We start from the raw sequence: 15,795 nt of genomic DNA on the forward strand, positions 1-15,795 counted from the left end.
CAACAGTGGGCCCAGGTGGGCGTCATCTTTGGATTTGTCTGGGAGGCCATTTCTGGGGGGGTCTCGGAGCCCCACCCTTTTCCTTGTCCTTCTTAGTGCATGCCCGTTTTCCCCTGGCTTCAGGCCTGGCCCTGCTCTGGGTAGCCTGGGCTTTCCCTTCCTTCTGCCATCAAGGGGGATTGGCAGAGCTCCCTTTCCTTCTCTCTCGGGCGTCTTCTCATTCCTGCTCACCTGGGAGGTGCCGTGCCTCACCTGAGTTCAGACCTGGTTGGCGCGGGTACTGACTTTCTGGTTTTTCTTCCCTGCCGTACTTCTGATCTGCCATCCTGCTGGCTCCCCAGGCCATGAGGTCAGCTGTTAGAACAGGGTCAGCCGTGACCCAGGTACCCTGTCTGGTTCCTAGTTATGGTCCAGCCTCTTGGCCCGGGGCGGACCAAGGAGCTTTATCATGAAATGATTAAAAATTATTGTTAAAAAGAAGGAGGAGAAGGAGAAAAAGGAGGAAGGAAAGGCACCATATCACAGACAGGAAATTCAAGTGCGTCTGAAGATAGTTGGCTTCTTATTTCTGCAAGGCCCTGACCTCTCCCATTGCCCAGACTGGCCCATTTTCATTAGTATTGACCATGAGACCAGACTCTTGGTTTGATGTCACAGAATGTCAGAACGGAAAGGAAGTGCTGAGATGATCTCCAGTCCTCTTGTTTTATGGATAAACAAGCCGAGGTCGGCCGAGAGAAATGCCTTGAACAAGGTCTAGCTAGTAGCAGAGCCAGGACCAGAACCCTGGTCTCTGGGTCCAGATGTAGGCTCATGAGCACAAGCGTTGGACCTGTAAAGCCCGTGGGCCTTGGAGAGTGGGTGGTGGGGCCAGGTGGTTTTAAAGCCCCTTGCAGCTCAAATTATTTTCTCATTCTCTGCTTCCATGTGGCTTCTGTAGTTTCTTTCATATCGATGTGCCTCCATCAAAAATCCTTTCTCCTGATTCAAGGAGGTTTAGGAGCGAGAGGCTTTTTATCCAGAGGGGTGGCTAAGGACTCAGGTAAGCTTCAGGGACTTATCACCCACAAAGAGGACAAAGGTGTTAGACAATGGGTCCAACACCAGAGTTTCCACATCTGACCGAAAGCTGAACACAGCCTGGGGAGCGGGTAGATGGTGGCCATGACCCAGTCCCCGGCGGTGAGAATCCCAGGTTGTGGAGGCCGTTCTCTGTACGGGGGTTAGCCAAGTGGAACCAGAGCTTTAATGACACCAGCATCCAATCGTTCTTGTTCCGGTGGGTGGCCTGGAGCAGTAGTCAACAGGCTTTTGACGCTTGTCGGGCACTTGTCTGAGTCCCCACACTCCGCTCCCTGGTGTCCCCTCATCGCCACCCTTCTCTGCCTGAGAGGGGACGGTGACGCACTTGGGGGCGCCCCCAGCGCCTCGCTGTGCTGTGCCCGTGCTCGCCGGCAGTTCACAGGCACCGCGGCGGCAGCCCTGTAGGGAGACAGGGCAATATCTCCGTTCTCCAAAACACGTTCTGTTCTCTGATTTTGTTGTGGGAGCGTGAAGGATACAGAAAACAGAGAAGGAAATAAATACCCTCCCTAAGCCTACCGCCTGGAGACCCCCTAGTATTTGGGATTTGGGTGAGATTCATCCTAGGCTTCAAAACAATTTTCTCTGCATAAACGCATTTGAACAGCTGCTTGTACATCTGTCTTCTCAAAATGGGATTTGTTCTATCCTTACTATTGTCAAAACCCATTTTTCTCCATGTGAAATGATGCATCGTGAACACTTTTCCTTGGAAAGACTCCATATTCGTCTGTTTCCGTCCATCATAAGCAGTGGCAGCCGGGGGTGGGCAGAGGCTGGGGGGTGCTCGAGGGGAGGCTCGCTGGCCACCCTGCCGCAGAGCCGCAGACCTCTTGACCGCGGTGGTGGGGAGACCCTCAGCCCCTCGAACAGCAGCGTCGCGGCCTGCAGCTGCCGGGGCCTGACCTCCGTCTCAGTGGTTAATGGCAAAGGGATGTCCCTGTGCACGGCTCTGGCCGTGTGTACTCACATCGCCGGATCTGGTTTTGATTTCTTTTTGTGTCCGTAGAAAACCCTGGTGGATGTCACTTTGGAAAACAGCCACATTAAGGACCGGATGAAGGACCTGCGACGGAGCTACGAGGCATCCGTGGGCCAGCTGCGCGAGAGGCAGAGGCAGCTGGAGGTGGCGCAGGTTGAAAACCAGCTGCTGAAAATGAAGGTGAAGTGTGGGGGCGCGGATTCCCCCCGACCCTTCTCTTCTTTCCCTTTTCTCCTCTCTCCTCCCATCTTCAGTAATTCTTCTCCTTTCCTCTGTTTTCCTAGTTGGCGTCGCCCACATTTTTGTGGCCAGCTCTGCAGGGCCTGGCTTGAGGGCACCGAGGGGGTTTCTGTGTTCACTGCTGTCAGTCCAGATTGGGGGGCCCCATGAATGCCCCCAGCGGGCCCTCCTGCCCCGGCCCCAGTGGCCTCAAGGGCTGCCGAGGCCGTCGTCATGGCGCTGCTGTCACATACTGAGAGGGCACTGCGGGCCCACAGGTCTGGGACGTCAGAAGCTTCACTGTTCAGATTTTCTCTGACGTCTCAAGGTCTTTGTGTGCGGGGTGAGAATAAAGAGCTTGGGAGCACGCGGGAAGAAGATCCGTGGGTGACCAAGGACCTGGGCAGTGTCCCTCTGGTCCTCCAGGCTGTGCCTGTTCCTCAGCGGGGCTTCTCGTGCCTTGGAGGTGTTAGGGCCCCTCCCAGAATGTGAGGCGCGCATTGATCTCCCACCCGCCGGTGGGAGCAGACCCAGGGGTGGCTCAGAGAAAGGCGCTCAATAAATTATTTCCTGGAGGAATTTCATGCTGAGGTCTGTGGTTTTCAGACTGAGTTCAGCACAGCATTAGGCAGTCCTAGAGGAGAGGGCCTCGGAGGTAATGTCCCCACCAGTCTGTTGCTCAGACCAGAATACCTTTGGGACTGGAGGGTGGTGCTATGGAGAACGGAGTTGGGGCGGGGCGCCTGGGTGGCTGAGTCAGTTGGGCGTCTGGCTCTTGGTTTTAGCTCGGGTCACGATCTCAGGGTCGTGGGTTCAAGCCCTGCATCGGCTCCATGCTCACCGGGGAGTCTGCTCGACGATTCTCTCTCTGTCCCTCTGCCCTTCCCCCTGCTCGCATGTCCCCTCTCTCTCACGTAAATAAAGCTTTTTTAAAAAAAGAACTGGGTTAGGGAGACAAACAGGATGTGTGGTCCCCCCCTCCCTGTGGGGCTGCCTCACGGGGGGATGTGTCGTCACTGTGATGGCCCCATGGGTTTGTGCCTGCACAGTCCGCTGGCCAGACACAACCACCCCGACCAGATCGCTCGAGAGTAGATCAGCTCCTCTTTGTTTCACTTCAGACAGGGCTCCTCTCTTTATGATTTCATATACTGTATGTCTGAAGAAGAGTTTGGAAAAAAGGGGTGTGTTGCTGGAAAAGCCAGAAAGTACTGCTGACTTTTTCTCCTCTCCTGAGCTGGGCCCGCACAGGCACTAGGAGTGCCCGGATGAGCGTTCCCCAGCCCAGGCGGGAATGTTTCTAGATGCAGTGTTTAGGAAGGCACAAATGTATGGAAAGGCTGGCTCCAGATTTCTTACGTGAGCGAACTTCAGTGTCTCCTGCGTGCGGCTGGCCAGTGTAATTAACGGGACAGCTTCAGCTCCTTGTGGGCAGCTTGCCTTCAGAGGCCTCCCCGCTTCCCTGACATAACAAAATTTTAATATATGCACGTGGTGGGGGGAAAGAAAGCCAGACAGTAGGAAAGTAGTCTAGAAATACGCCTGCACCATTTTACATTCCCGCCAGCGGTGTGAGGTTTCTGATTTCCGCACGTCCTCACCAGCGCTTGTGGCTGCCTCATGGCTGGTGGTCGTCCTGGGCGCGTGAAGTGTGTCTCTGGTTTCGTGTCCCCCATAACGGATGATGTCGCCCGTATTTCTTATGCTTCTAGGTCATTTGTATGTCTTCCCAAAGAAGATCTCTGTCAGAGCTTCACCCATTTTAAAATTGGGTATTTCATTTTTGAGTTGTAAAAATTCTTCATATATTCCGGATACAGGTTACCAGATATGTGATTTGCAGATCTTTTCTCCCACTCGCTGGGTTTTTTCACTTTCTTGATGGTATCCTTTGAAGCACAGAAGTTTGAATATTGAACACCAACGACATCTTTCTATGTATCTTTTGTCACGTGCGCTTTTGGTACCCTATCTGAGAAGCCATTGCCTCACCAGAGGTCATAAAGATTTACCTTATGTTTTGTTGGAAGAGTTTTATAGTTCTGGCTTTTACATTTAAATCTTTGATCCACTTTGGCTTAATTTTTGGATATGGTGTGTTAGGTGTCTGACATCATTCTTTCACATGGGGCTATCCATTTGTCCCAGCACCATTTGTTGGAAAGACTATTCTTTACCCATTGAATAGTCTTAGTAGGTAATTTCTTGAAATTTAATTTTTTTTTAAAGATTTTATTTATTTATTCAACAGAGATAGATACAGCCAGCGAGAGAGGGAACACAAGCAGGGGGAGTGGGAGAGGAAGAAGCAGGCTCATAGCGGAGGAGCCTGATGTGGGGCTCGATCCCATAACGCCGGGATCACGCCCTGAGCCGAAGGCAGACGCTCAACCGCTGTGCCACCCAGGCGCCCCTAAATTTAATTTTTTTTATAACAGATAAACGATTTACTTAACTCAGTCAAATCTACAAAACAGTATATTCAGAAATAGACGACACCTGTAATATCCCCTTTTGTCTCTTACTCCTTCCTTCAGCAGGTAACCTTTTTAAATTTTTAAATTGTATTGCTTATCCTACTCGTAGTGATCTTTTTTTCAGCCCACAACAGAATACTCAAGAATTTAAAAAGCGCATCTTTTGAGGTTAATTAGGGTGTGGAAATCTTATCCAGAGAAAAGGGTTTGTTAAAATTGATAGAATAAAAGATAATAAAATTTCCGGATCAAAAGACATTAGACAGGAAAAGCCCTTAAAGAAAGGGATTAAGAAGATAGTGAAACGTGGACACATTTTAGAGAGAATTCATATTTTTTTTTTTAGAGATGGTGGGAGGGCCGGGGGAGGGGGAGACAGAGAGAGACAGAGAGAGAGAGAGAGGAAGAAAATCTTAAGCAGGCTCCATGCCCAGGGTGGAGCCTGACATGGGGCTCGATCTCATGACCTTGAGATCATGACCTGAGCCGAAACTGAGTCAGAAGCTTAACCCACTGAGACAGCCGGGCGTGCCCTGAGAAAATTCAGTTTAAAAGTGGCTGAACTGGGGGACAGGGCTAATATGTACGTACGTTTCTGTCTTTTGAAAAATTCACTCACATGGAGGGTCTTCGTCCTGAGAACACAGGGTGAAGTACCACTTTGTCTTTTTCTACCCGTCCGCGCACCCACCCCCCTTCCCGCTGTCCCCCTCCCGATGGCTCCTGCTGCTTCGGTCCCCCGCAGCAGAATCCGGGGTTCGCCGCTGCGTGCCCACCTGCCCCACACCCGCGGTGAGAGGGGCTGGTTCCCCGGAGCTCTGACATGCGTGTCTTTGTAGGTGGAGTCCTCCCAGGAGGCCAGCGCCGAGGTGATGAGGGAGATGACCCGGAAGTTGTACAGCCAGTACGAAGAGAAGCTGCAGGAAGAGCAGCGGAAGCACAGCGCCGAGAAGGAGGCTCTCTTGGTGTGTATGTCGCAGCTGCGGAAGAAGTGCCGGAGAACATTCGTCCGTTGTTGTGGGGGAGGCTGAGGCAGCAGGGGTTCTGCTTGGAGGGGAGGCAGCAGACTCTAACGGGGGTGGGGGTCAAGGTGTTGATTCATTGACTCACTCACTGCCCCACTTCTCCCTCCCTGTATTCATCCCCCTCCTTGCCTTGAAGAGCCCCTAGTCTCTGCCTCTGAATGCACGCCTTTCTCTGGCTAGACTCGCCACTTGCCAGTCTCCCGGCTGGCCCCGGGCTTGCGTGCCGCTGTGCCCCCTTCTCCCTCCATTTGCTCCTGTTTCCCTGAAATGCCCTCCTGCCCTTGCTCTTCCCTAAGCTCCTGCAAAGCCTTGACAGTGCCGCGCTCGCCATGCATGAAGTCTTGGCCCTTCATGAGGAGTGGCCCCTGGGTTTGGGAAGCCCACACCCTCTGCTCTCAGCTGTGGCGTTCTGTTCCTGTTACTAGAGCGGGACTGCACACCTCGCTCACATCCTGGCTTCTCCAGGAGCGAGTGTAAGTTCCTTGAAGACGGGGAGTCCGTGGCTGCCTTATCGTGTGCTCTTAAGGCTCTGTCAGTGTGCTAAATGGTTGACCGAGTTGGGGCTTTGCATTACGCGAGAAGGGTCTAGGCATTCTGCATTCAATTCCAGATATGGCCCTCCTTCCCTTTGTATTGTTGGCAAATACACTGACACTTTGAGCATCCAGCCAAGGAAGAAATAACATTCGCAGGCTTGTTTTCTTGACATAAGAAGTCAGGGGGGAAAAAGAGAAAAAAGAACCAGGTGCATTAAAAATCCACACGATGTTTCCTCCTTTCCAGGTGAGCCAGAATCATGGGAGTTCATGATCCGAGTTCATGACGCTCCTAGGCCCCAGGGGTGTGCTTTTAGAGAGACATCATGGTTTAGCAAGGCTGGCGCTGTTTGGACCCGAGTTAGCAGCCTCGGGACTCCAAGGCTGTGCCGAGAACAGTGTGTTTCTTTTGCAGGAAGAAACCAAGAGTTTTCTGAAAGCGATTGAAGAAGCCAATAAAAAGATGGAAGCAGCGGAAATCAGCCTGGAGGAGAAGGACCAGAGGATCGGGGAGCTGGACAGGCTGATTGAGCGCATGGAAAAGGTAACAGACACTGCTCTGGGCCCAGCGCCCACGGCCCAGACCCCCCGCCTCTCCGCGGCCCCTGCAGGCCTGTCTGAAGGTGTGAGGTGCCTTCAGCACTCATCCCGCCCATCCCTCCAATTTGTGATTTAAACAGGAAAGACCAAGCTGCAACATAAAGTAGGAGGAGGTCAAAGTTCTGATTTTTCCTATGGTAACTTTAAAAAGCATTCCATATATAATTATTTACAAACGTTAGTGTTTTCGCACCCTGCTTTGCTGGGGTCCCAAGCACGAACTTCCGTCTGCTCACTGAGTAACTAAGCCGTGTTTAAATGTTCCAGCCGTACCCTGAGTGTGCTGTTTCTTGGGCATGTGTCTAAACGGTTGGCTTTTCTCGGACACCCCACATCTGCCAGCCGAGTGGAGGATGCCACGTTTTCTGTGGGCGTGGGTGGGGGTGGGGTGGGCTGGGGAAGGCAGGAGCTCGGCTGAGATGATGAAGCCAGTGGAGAGCAAGGGAGGAAGCAGGACATGAGGCAGAACGTGGAAAACGGGAAGAAGGGGTGGGAGAGAGGAAAGAGAAAAAAAACAGGAAGAAACAGGCAGGGTGACCTTCAGCACGTGACGGCTGACTTCTGGGGGAGGAGTGGTAGTTTGGGGGCAAAGCCGTGGCTGGTTTCTGGAGAATGGCTCTCAGCAGCAGGTGGGTCTGCAGGACAATGGCCACCTGTCAAGACTGTGACGTCAGAGACCCCGGCTGGGGGCGAGCCAGGGGGAATGACAATGTGCGCGAGGTCGACACCTGGGCTTCCAGTGATTCTGAGGGAGGTCTCCTTACCTCTGGCGTCTGCAGCGTAGGCCACTCTCAGTCCCTGATGCGGCGAGGTGTAAGCAGGCCGGGAATGGCATGAAATTCTGTGCTCTGGAGCTTTGGGCCTTGTGGGGCTGCCACTTTAGTTAATCTCTTTGTTTGGGAGGGACTTGAGCGAAGTGAAGAGTCTGTTACAATGTCACCGTTCCTCTTGGGGAAACAGAATCGTATCTTTTATTGAAGAGAAGAGGGTAAAGCGGCATGCCTAAGACTAACATCAGGATCGGTTGGTGGTGGTAGTAGTGAGGATTGGGCAATGATGGCATTTTCTAGAACTCAGGTGAGCTTTCTCCCACATTCCCTCGCCCCGGCAACAGCAGAAGATACTGCCTTTGTAAATGCTCCCCGTGGGTGACCGCTTTTCCTGCCACTTGCAGGTGCCAAGGGGGCGGGCAGCCTGGTTTGAGCAGGAAGTTGGCTAAAATATGGGTTTTAGAATCAGATAGATCTAGGGTTTGAATCTCGCCTCTCTTTCTCTAGCTGTGGGCAGTTATTGACTCTTCCAAACTGAGTCTCCTCTTCTGTAACATGCTGATAGTAATCATTCTTCTGCTTAAGGCTTTGTGAGCAGTGAACGAGAGAAGTCCACACACGGTGCCCAGCACAGCGTCTGGCATACAGTCGTGGCTCAAAAATGTGGGGCTCTGATTTTTATCTTGTTACAGACTTGTGTACATGTCTGCCCCCAGAGCCAGCTTTTTTTTTTAGCTGGACTTTTTTTCCCCTAGCTTATCTTCTTTGTACCCTTGGGATCCTGAAAGTAGGATTTCCCCCCACTGATTTCCACGTGGAGCCTGTGTGAGAGGCGATGGGTGGGAGGCCGGGGAGGTGGGAAGGCCAGCCCTCCCTGCCAGCATTTATGGGACACGGGATGTTCCCCAAGTCCTGTTGGCTTTTTCTGTAGTGAATGAAAATGGGTTGTCCTTTCTCCAAATCCTCTTTTCCATTTAGGCGAGAGATAGGCTTGCTTTATTCCACTAGGATTAGGTATTCCAGCTGACTGCCCCTTCTCCCCCGGAGATCCCTCTTTCAGAGCAGGAGAGACCAGATGTCGCTCACATGCCATGTAAACAGCGTGTCCTCAGGCATGAACTGTGTTCATGAACAGTGCGTATCCTGCTTGTGCCTATTTTTGGATTTTCAAAACACCTTTTTTTTTTTCTTTCTTTCTTTTTTTTTTTTCCTGATTAGTAAAAATCTTTCAAGGAGTGTGATCTCCCAGGGACCCTGCTGTAGAAAAGGTGATGGTCTCTGCTTGGGTGATGGTCTGACAGGCATACACAAATGTAAGAAATCATCGCGTAGTGTACGTTTGAGATTCGTCGTACTTCAATTTAGGGGGAAAAAGCGAACTTTTAAAGTGTGCTGTGAGTGAGAGCTTGCCCTACTCTATGATGGCTTCTTTTCTGGGCGTCTGCCATGGGGGTGCTTGCTTGTGAAAAGTCCGTCACTATCATTTCAGGGCTGTTGTGGACTTCCAGCCAGCAGCGAGCCTTGCGAGGACAGGGGAGCATCCTGCCCTGGTGGGCCCTGGACTGTGTCTTTGCTGGAGAGATTTAAGAACAAAAACAGATCCCCACTAAAAGCTGGTCTCCCTTTAGGATGCTAAATCCATCAATGTAATATGTACTCTTTCTGCGAGGGCAGACTGTTCCCCCATCTCTTCGGTCTGTTCCTTGGGATACCACGGCCAGTAGCTTCAGAAGTTATGGGAGTTAGAGTTTCAAAGATTGGCTTTTAATAATTTGGCAGTACGAGTTTGTTGGGAGAATTTCTGAGAATAATGATGAGGCACAGGTGTACTTAGGGTCTAACGTAAAATAATCTCCCAATATGGTGAACAGGATTTGATAAATTTCATCAGAAGGAAATCTACAATACCAACGTCTGTAATGTGTTTCTAGAGCAATTTTGGTTACGATGGGTGCTACGCTTTTATCAATATTTTGCACTTTGTCCAAGGAAATAATGGTCCATATTCTTATATTACCTTTTCTGGGTAAACTTCTAAATTTGCATATATACAGCAAAGGGTACATATCATTATGCACAGCTTGATCTATGTGCTAGTTTCCTACGGCTGCTCTAATAACCCCCTGTTCGTGGCTTAAAACAACCCCAGTTTATTATCTTATCGTCCTGGAGATCAGAAGTGCTAAAGTCAAGGTGTCGGCAGGGCTGGGTTCCTTCTGGAAGGTCTAGAGGAGAGTCCGTTTGCTAGGCTTTTCTAACTTCCAGAGGCTGCCTGCATTCCTTGACTCAGGGCTCCAGCCGGCAGCTTCAAAGCCAGCCCTGTAGCATTTTCCAGTCTCTCTCTCTCTCTCTCTCTCTCTGTCTGGCTCCAGCCCTTCTTCCTCCTGCCAGTAAGGGCCCAGCTGGATAATCCAGGGTCATCCCCCCATTTTAAGACCCTTACCTTAATCCCCTCTGCAAAGTTCCTTTTTCTGGGTAAGGCAGCCCATCCCTGGGGGGTCACCCATTATTCTGACAGTCACAATATATTTTTACAAGTGAACCTCCCCGTGTAAACACCATCTGGGTTAGTATATAGGATATTACCCAAATTCCAGAGATCCTTTTCTTGACGATGCAGCAAATAATGGAGAATTTTGCACTATTGACTTAAGGGTATGGTTTTTCATTTTTTATTTATTTTTTATTTATTTTTTTAAAGATTTTATTTATTTATTCGACAGGATAGAGACAGCCAGCGAGAGAGGGAACACAAGCAGGGGGAGTGGGAGAGGAAGAAGCAGGCTCATAGAGGAAGAGCCTGATGTGGGGCTCGATCCCAGATCGCCGGGATCACGCCCTGAGCCGAAGGCAGATGCTTAACCGCTGTGCCACCCAGGCGCCCCTGGTTTTTCATTTTTTAGAGCTATAAATTCCCACAAGATATCTGAACCTAAGTTGATGGAATACTTATTTATTTATTAAAGATCTATTTATTTTTATTAGAAAGAGTGTGCACAAGCAGGGGGAGGGGCAGAGGCAGAGAGCGAGTCCTCAAGCAGACTCCCCACGGAGCGTGGAGCCCTTACATGGGGCTCAGTGTCATGACCCTGTGATCGTGACCTGAGCCGAAACCAAGAGTTGGACACTTAACAGACTGAGCCACCCAGGTGCCCCGTAAAAGGAAACCTTGAATGGCTTTATCCAGGGTATTTGTCTCTAAATCATAAATACGTCTGTAAATGCACACCAAGAGATGTGGCATTTTTGAACTTTGGTTGGACTGTGGTGGGGGACTGCATAGACCCTGCTGGGTACAGACTTGACCCCACTAGGGCAGGAATTGCTCGGTATACATTCTCTGTCCAGCTTGGGACTCTCTGATTCGAATACCGGTGTCTGTTTCAGGAACGTCATCAGCTGCAACTCCAGCTCCTGGAGCACGAAACAGAGATGTCAGGGGAAATAATGGACTCTGACAAGGAAAGGTAAGACGAACGCCCTTGACCATGTAATGGACTTGGACGGTGGACATGCTGTGTTTTTGTGGCCTCGCCAGGTCCTTGCATTTTCCTTCATTTAATCATCCCTATTGCAGACTCACACGTGTAAAATAGCGGGCCGAGAGCCTCCACTACGGGGCCGGTTTCCTTAGGAGTCAGAGCCACGTCTTGCAGCCCACGGCTGGTTCTTAGTGCAGAGACACACACGGCAGGCTGTCTCGGGTGCAAAAGTTCAGTCTATGAATGTTCTCCATGACCTTCAACTGCACAGGACGCACCTTGTTGATGAGAAGACTCATTAGCTGTGACTAATACCATTGCGGTGGAAACTAATTTTAAAATGCCTTTTTTGGTTTCCAAACGTTGTTTACTCAAACCTGGCCTTGTGCCCTGGCTACGGGCATGTAAAGCCCTGCATCGAAAATGAGGGCGCCGTACATGGTCCCCTCTAGAAATCGGAGGGCAGAGAGGCTATGCATGGCCCTCTGGTGAAGGAAAACAAGGTTGGGATGATTCGAGCAATTTGAGCCAGTTACTTAACCTCCATGACATTCCTTGCTTATCTGCAAACTGAGAAAATTCTTTTTAAAGGGGGAAAGGGGTTCGGGTGACGAGGGCAGTGCCCGTCGCACTGGGTCATTAACTGAGAGGGAGCTGGGGGGCGTGCTGCCTGCCACGTGGTGTGCGCTGGAAAACGTCCGTTTTCCTTCCTCTCTGCAACTTCGGACTTTGCAGTCTTGTGTAGACGTGAATGTAGCCTGACAGAGAGGGGAGGGGTAAGCGGACCACCAGACCTTATGTCCACGGCTCCATGCCGTGGCCCCAAAGCCCTGAAGAGGTCGTCTGCTGTTACTTTAGTTTCACCGAACCGAGCAAAGTCAGAGGATAGTTTGTGCTGTTTTAAGACAAAACTAAGATGCGTCTTAGGAAGTGACCCCATCTGTTTTGATGCAGAGAAGGCCTTTCAGCATATTTCCCAGTTTCCCAAAGTAAATGATGTGTAGACAACTACAGCTGCAGACTTCCCAGGCCTCGGCCCCTTGATTTCAGACAGCACGTTGTGGTACCAGACTCCCCTCCTCTGTTTTCCGATTCGAGGCATTTGGCTTGTATAATGTATAGTGTATAGTATTGTATTAACTCCAGAACAGAGAGCCCCTCATTCTGTAAGTGGTGCCCCCCACAATTCTGTTTCAGTCCCTGGAAAGTAGAGTTGCTGTCCTTAGAGAAGGTAAACCTTGCCAGTGGGAGCTGGGAAGCGCGCTGTGTCCCTCCTGCAGGGGGTGGTGGACGGGTAGTGACTCCCCCGGGAGACTCAGGAGGAGGAGGAATGCCCGGCCGAGTTGCCCTTCCTGTTCTGGGCAGTGCTCCCTCCAGCCGTGGCTCTCGGGGCCACTGTCGCTGCTCTGGCTGAGGACCTCACGGCTCGCTCTGCTCTGTGTTAGGTATCAGCGGCTGGAGGAGGCGTCTGCCAGCCTCCGGGAACGCATCCGGCACCTCGACGACATGGTGCATTGCCAACAGAAGAAAGTCAAGCAGATGGTTGAGGAGGTAAGCCCCTGTGGGAGGCCGCGGGCCAGGAGGGCTGCCTGTCCTGGGGACACGTCAGCCCGAGAGCCAGCTCTGACCCTCAGCTCAGTTTTCTGTGGCTCACGAGTGAACGTACTCAGCCCACTGTCTTCATGGCCCAGAGGGAAATTTCCTCACCTGCCCCCCCCACCCCTGCCCCGGGACCGGTGATTATCCCTCTAATCACATCAGAGGGTTACAGTTACGAAGGCTGGGAAGCACAGTTCCTAAGCTCGCTGGCTTTCAGAGGGCAGGGATTCCCCAAGGGGCTGCCTACAGCTCAGGGGACCCGAGGGTGGGACAAGAAAAGTCCCCTTTAGCTCAGGTCTCCGCACGCCCTTGCATCTAGCGGCCTCTCTCCCAGGGACCACTCCATCTTTTCTTCCTCGCTGGATAGGTGTCTCTTTTCTCCCTCACTCCCTATTTCCTCCCTCCTCCTCTCCCTTTTTCCCCTCATTCTCTTCTCCATCCTTTCTCTCTCCGTCTGTGGGATGTCAGACCAAGTTATAGGTTTACTATATGCTGGACATAGCTTACTTGTCTGTTTTTCTAAATGGAAAAAACAGGTAAGTTGAACATTTCTATTTCTGCTGGAGGAAAAAAAAATTCTTTCGTGTCACTGTAACCCATCTTTCTCGTGGTGCTCGGTAGAAGAAAGCCCGAGCGGTGGTGCAGCGAATCACAGGTTCTTGAATCGTTCTTGCTCAATTAATAAATCAGATAGAAAAAAAGGAACAGTCTGTCCTAACAGGGATATAAATTCCCTACGGTCTAATTCTCTATCTTGCATCGAAAGGGCTTTAATTTAATTAAACATTTGGTGGGCAGTGGGAAAACTGAAAAAAATTTTTTTCCTTCTATGAAGCACTGCTCTGAAAAGTTATCTGTTAATGAATTACTGAAATTAAAAGCATGTCTAGTAATAAATCACACACATCACAGAGAAGACTGAAAGTATGTCTATTAATCTCTAAAATGTTGGCGGGATTCGTGGAGTGAGGTTAAAGTCGGGTTGTGAGGTTGGGGAAGGGTACTTTCTTCTCTCGTCGGATAAACGTATACATTAGGTGAGATCCGTTGCCTTCGACAAGAGATGCGGTCAGACCGCGTTGGCTCCCGTGAGTCCTACGTTGGCTCGTCTGCGAGTGTCCGGGAGCAGGAGAGAAGAACGAGGAGCCCCTCTGCACTCCCACTGCACAGGCAGGCAGGAGCGGCAGTGATGGGTCGATCCTGCCCGGTCATCCACACCAGCTGGGTGTCCGGAGCGGTTTCCCCAGGAAAAGCATTGCTTCGTCATGCTTAGTTAGCATCTCCAGGAATTATGACGGTCAGGTCATAGCTTTTCTGCGTCTGAACTTCGCACTCAGGAAGTCTGGGGCAAGGGTCTCCCTGTCTCCCCATGTGGCTCTTTGACTGTGGAGCACTACCTTTCTCCCAACACACCACAGGGAGCTGGTGTGCGTTCTTAGATTTTATCTATGAACCAGGGAACAAAGCCTCATACCAGTTGGCTTCTGTTTCGGTTCCAATGGGTCAGGGTTTAAGATTGGTACCCAAATCAGAGATCCTTCTTCAAAAGATACTTTCAAGTGGTTTAGGATTCTCTGTTTTCTGATTTCTGGAATAAAACAGACGTACCAATTTGAAGGGAGCAGGGGAAAATCGATATATGAAAATGGGGAAGCATATAAAGAACACTGTCCATGCCTTGCTTTCCTACCTGTGACTTAATATCTCCCGGAGAAGCTTCTCTAAGTCCGGACGATGTGGTCTAGAAGACACAGTCATCAGGGGGAAATCGCAGGCTGAAATGTAGGGCGTCGTCGTCAGAGTGAGCGCCACCTAGGGGCCAACTGGGTTTCAACAGTGCGTGGAGACTGGAAAGAAAAGAGAAGACTTTTTATTCTAAATTTAAGCAGCTACCTAAATCAGGTAGCAAGAATTCACATGTCTGCCCAGCTACCATGTTAACTCATACCACAAAAGGATGGTTTAAAATCTCAATTGCTGCAGCCCTTGACTGTGAATAGATTTGTTTTTCTTGAGCTAGAAACATGTAAAAGGAACATGGGCAGATGAGCGTGTTTAGAAGAGCAGAGTCAGGTTGGAAAGGAGTTGAGAGCTCAACTCTCAACTCAGGGGACCCGAGTTGATTCAGGGAGCGGCTGAAGGACTTGGGGAAGAGACAGGCAAAGGAGAGGCTTGAGAGCTGAATTCACGGCTCAGAATGCATTCTTGTTTACTGTTGAGATGCAAGACCACGCCCGAAGCCCTGGGAGGCACTTGCAGAGAGGCAAATTTCAGCTTTGCATTTCACGTCAAGAAAACATTTCTTTTTTTTTTTATAAAGATTTTATTTATTTATTCAACAGAGATAGAGACAGCCAGCGAGAGAGGGAACACAAGCAGGGGGAGTGGGAGAGGAAGAGGCTCATAGCGGAGGAGCCTGATGTGGGGCTTGATCCCATAACGCCGGGATCACGCCCTGAGCCGAAGGCAGACGCTTAACAACGCTGCCACCCAGGCGCCCCAAGAAAACATTTCTAATATTGGCTGCCCTGGGAAGGTAGTTAGCCCTTCCTGCCGGGTGCAGTCCTCACGGTCCAGGACTTGGGCTCGAAGCTCTTCATGTAGTGTGCTTTATTGTTTACTAGGCTATACGGTCTCAGCAGCATCATTACTTCGCATAAGCAGCACAGTCAGCAAATTCATAACCTCTGACTTTAGAAGTTTATTTTTATCTGTGAACTCCAGCTATCCAGATAGTGAGACAAACTTGACCTAGAAATAGAGGCCAACTTCATGTGCAGCAGATGTTAGGGACAGTTTTGCTTCCCTCACGTGAAGTCTGAAAGCTTCCGTGTGCTAGCTTCACATTTCCCAAGGGTGGGGGTCCAGGCTGCACCCGCTGCTGGCGTCATTTTAGCCAGAATGTCTACGAAGAAACTTAGTTTACTGAAACGATGGGCTGCTTTTTCCAGCTCAAGAATGAAAAAAGTGTTACTGAGGTTCTTGGAATCCTTAAAAGTGAAGTCATGTATTTCCTTCCACC

At 50.5% G+C, this 15,795-nt stretch overlaps 1 protein-coding gene and 1 long non-coding RNA gene across 3 annotated transcripts in view; one reads left to right on the forward strand and one right to left on the reverse strand.

Moving 5' to 3' along the window:
* Positions 1-15,795, forward strand: part of MYZAP (myocardial zonula adherens protein) — an 85,671-nt gene that overhangs the window by 31,684 nt on the left and 38,192 nt on the right. For both annotated transcript variants that reach the window (XR_006411589.3, XM_026518568.4), the window contains exons 6-10: positions 2,093-2,245; positions 5,601-5,726; positions 6,738-6,866; positions 11,080-11,159; positions 12,620-12,725. Coding sequence is in view for 1 of the 2 variants with exons in the window: in XM_026518568.4 (XP_026374353.2) it covers positions 2,093-2,245; positions 5,601-5,726; positions 6,738-6,866; positions 11,080-11,159; positions 12,620-12,725 (594 nt within the window). In the remaining variant the exon portion in view is untranslated. The remainder of the gene's footprint in view (positions 1-2,092; positions 2,246-5,600; positions 5,727-6,737; positions 6,867-11,079; positions 11,160-12,619; positions 12,726-15,795) is intronic.
* LOC113269674 (uncharacterized) overlaps positions 13,687-15,795 on the reverse strand; it is a 61,878-nt gene continuing 59,769 nt past the window's right edge. The window contains exons 8-9 of the long non-coding RNA XR_008957069.1: positions 14,464-14,620; positions 13,687-14,361 (exon numbers count right to left, since the gene is read on the reverse strand). This is a non-coding gene — a long non-coding RNA (uncharacterized LOC113269674). The remainder of the gene's footprint in view (positions 14,362-14,463; positions 14,621-15,795) is intronic.

The sequence above is a fragment of the Ursus arctos genome, unplaced genomic scaffold (genome assembly GCF_023065955.2).
Source record: "Ursus arctos isolate Adak ecotype North America unplaced genomic scaffold, UrsArc2.0 scaffold_36, whole genome shotgun sequence".
Lineage (NCBI taxonomy): Eukaryota > Metazoa > Chordata > Mammalia > Carnivora > Ursidae > Ursus > Ursus arctos.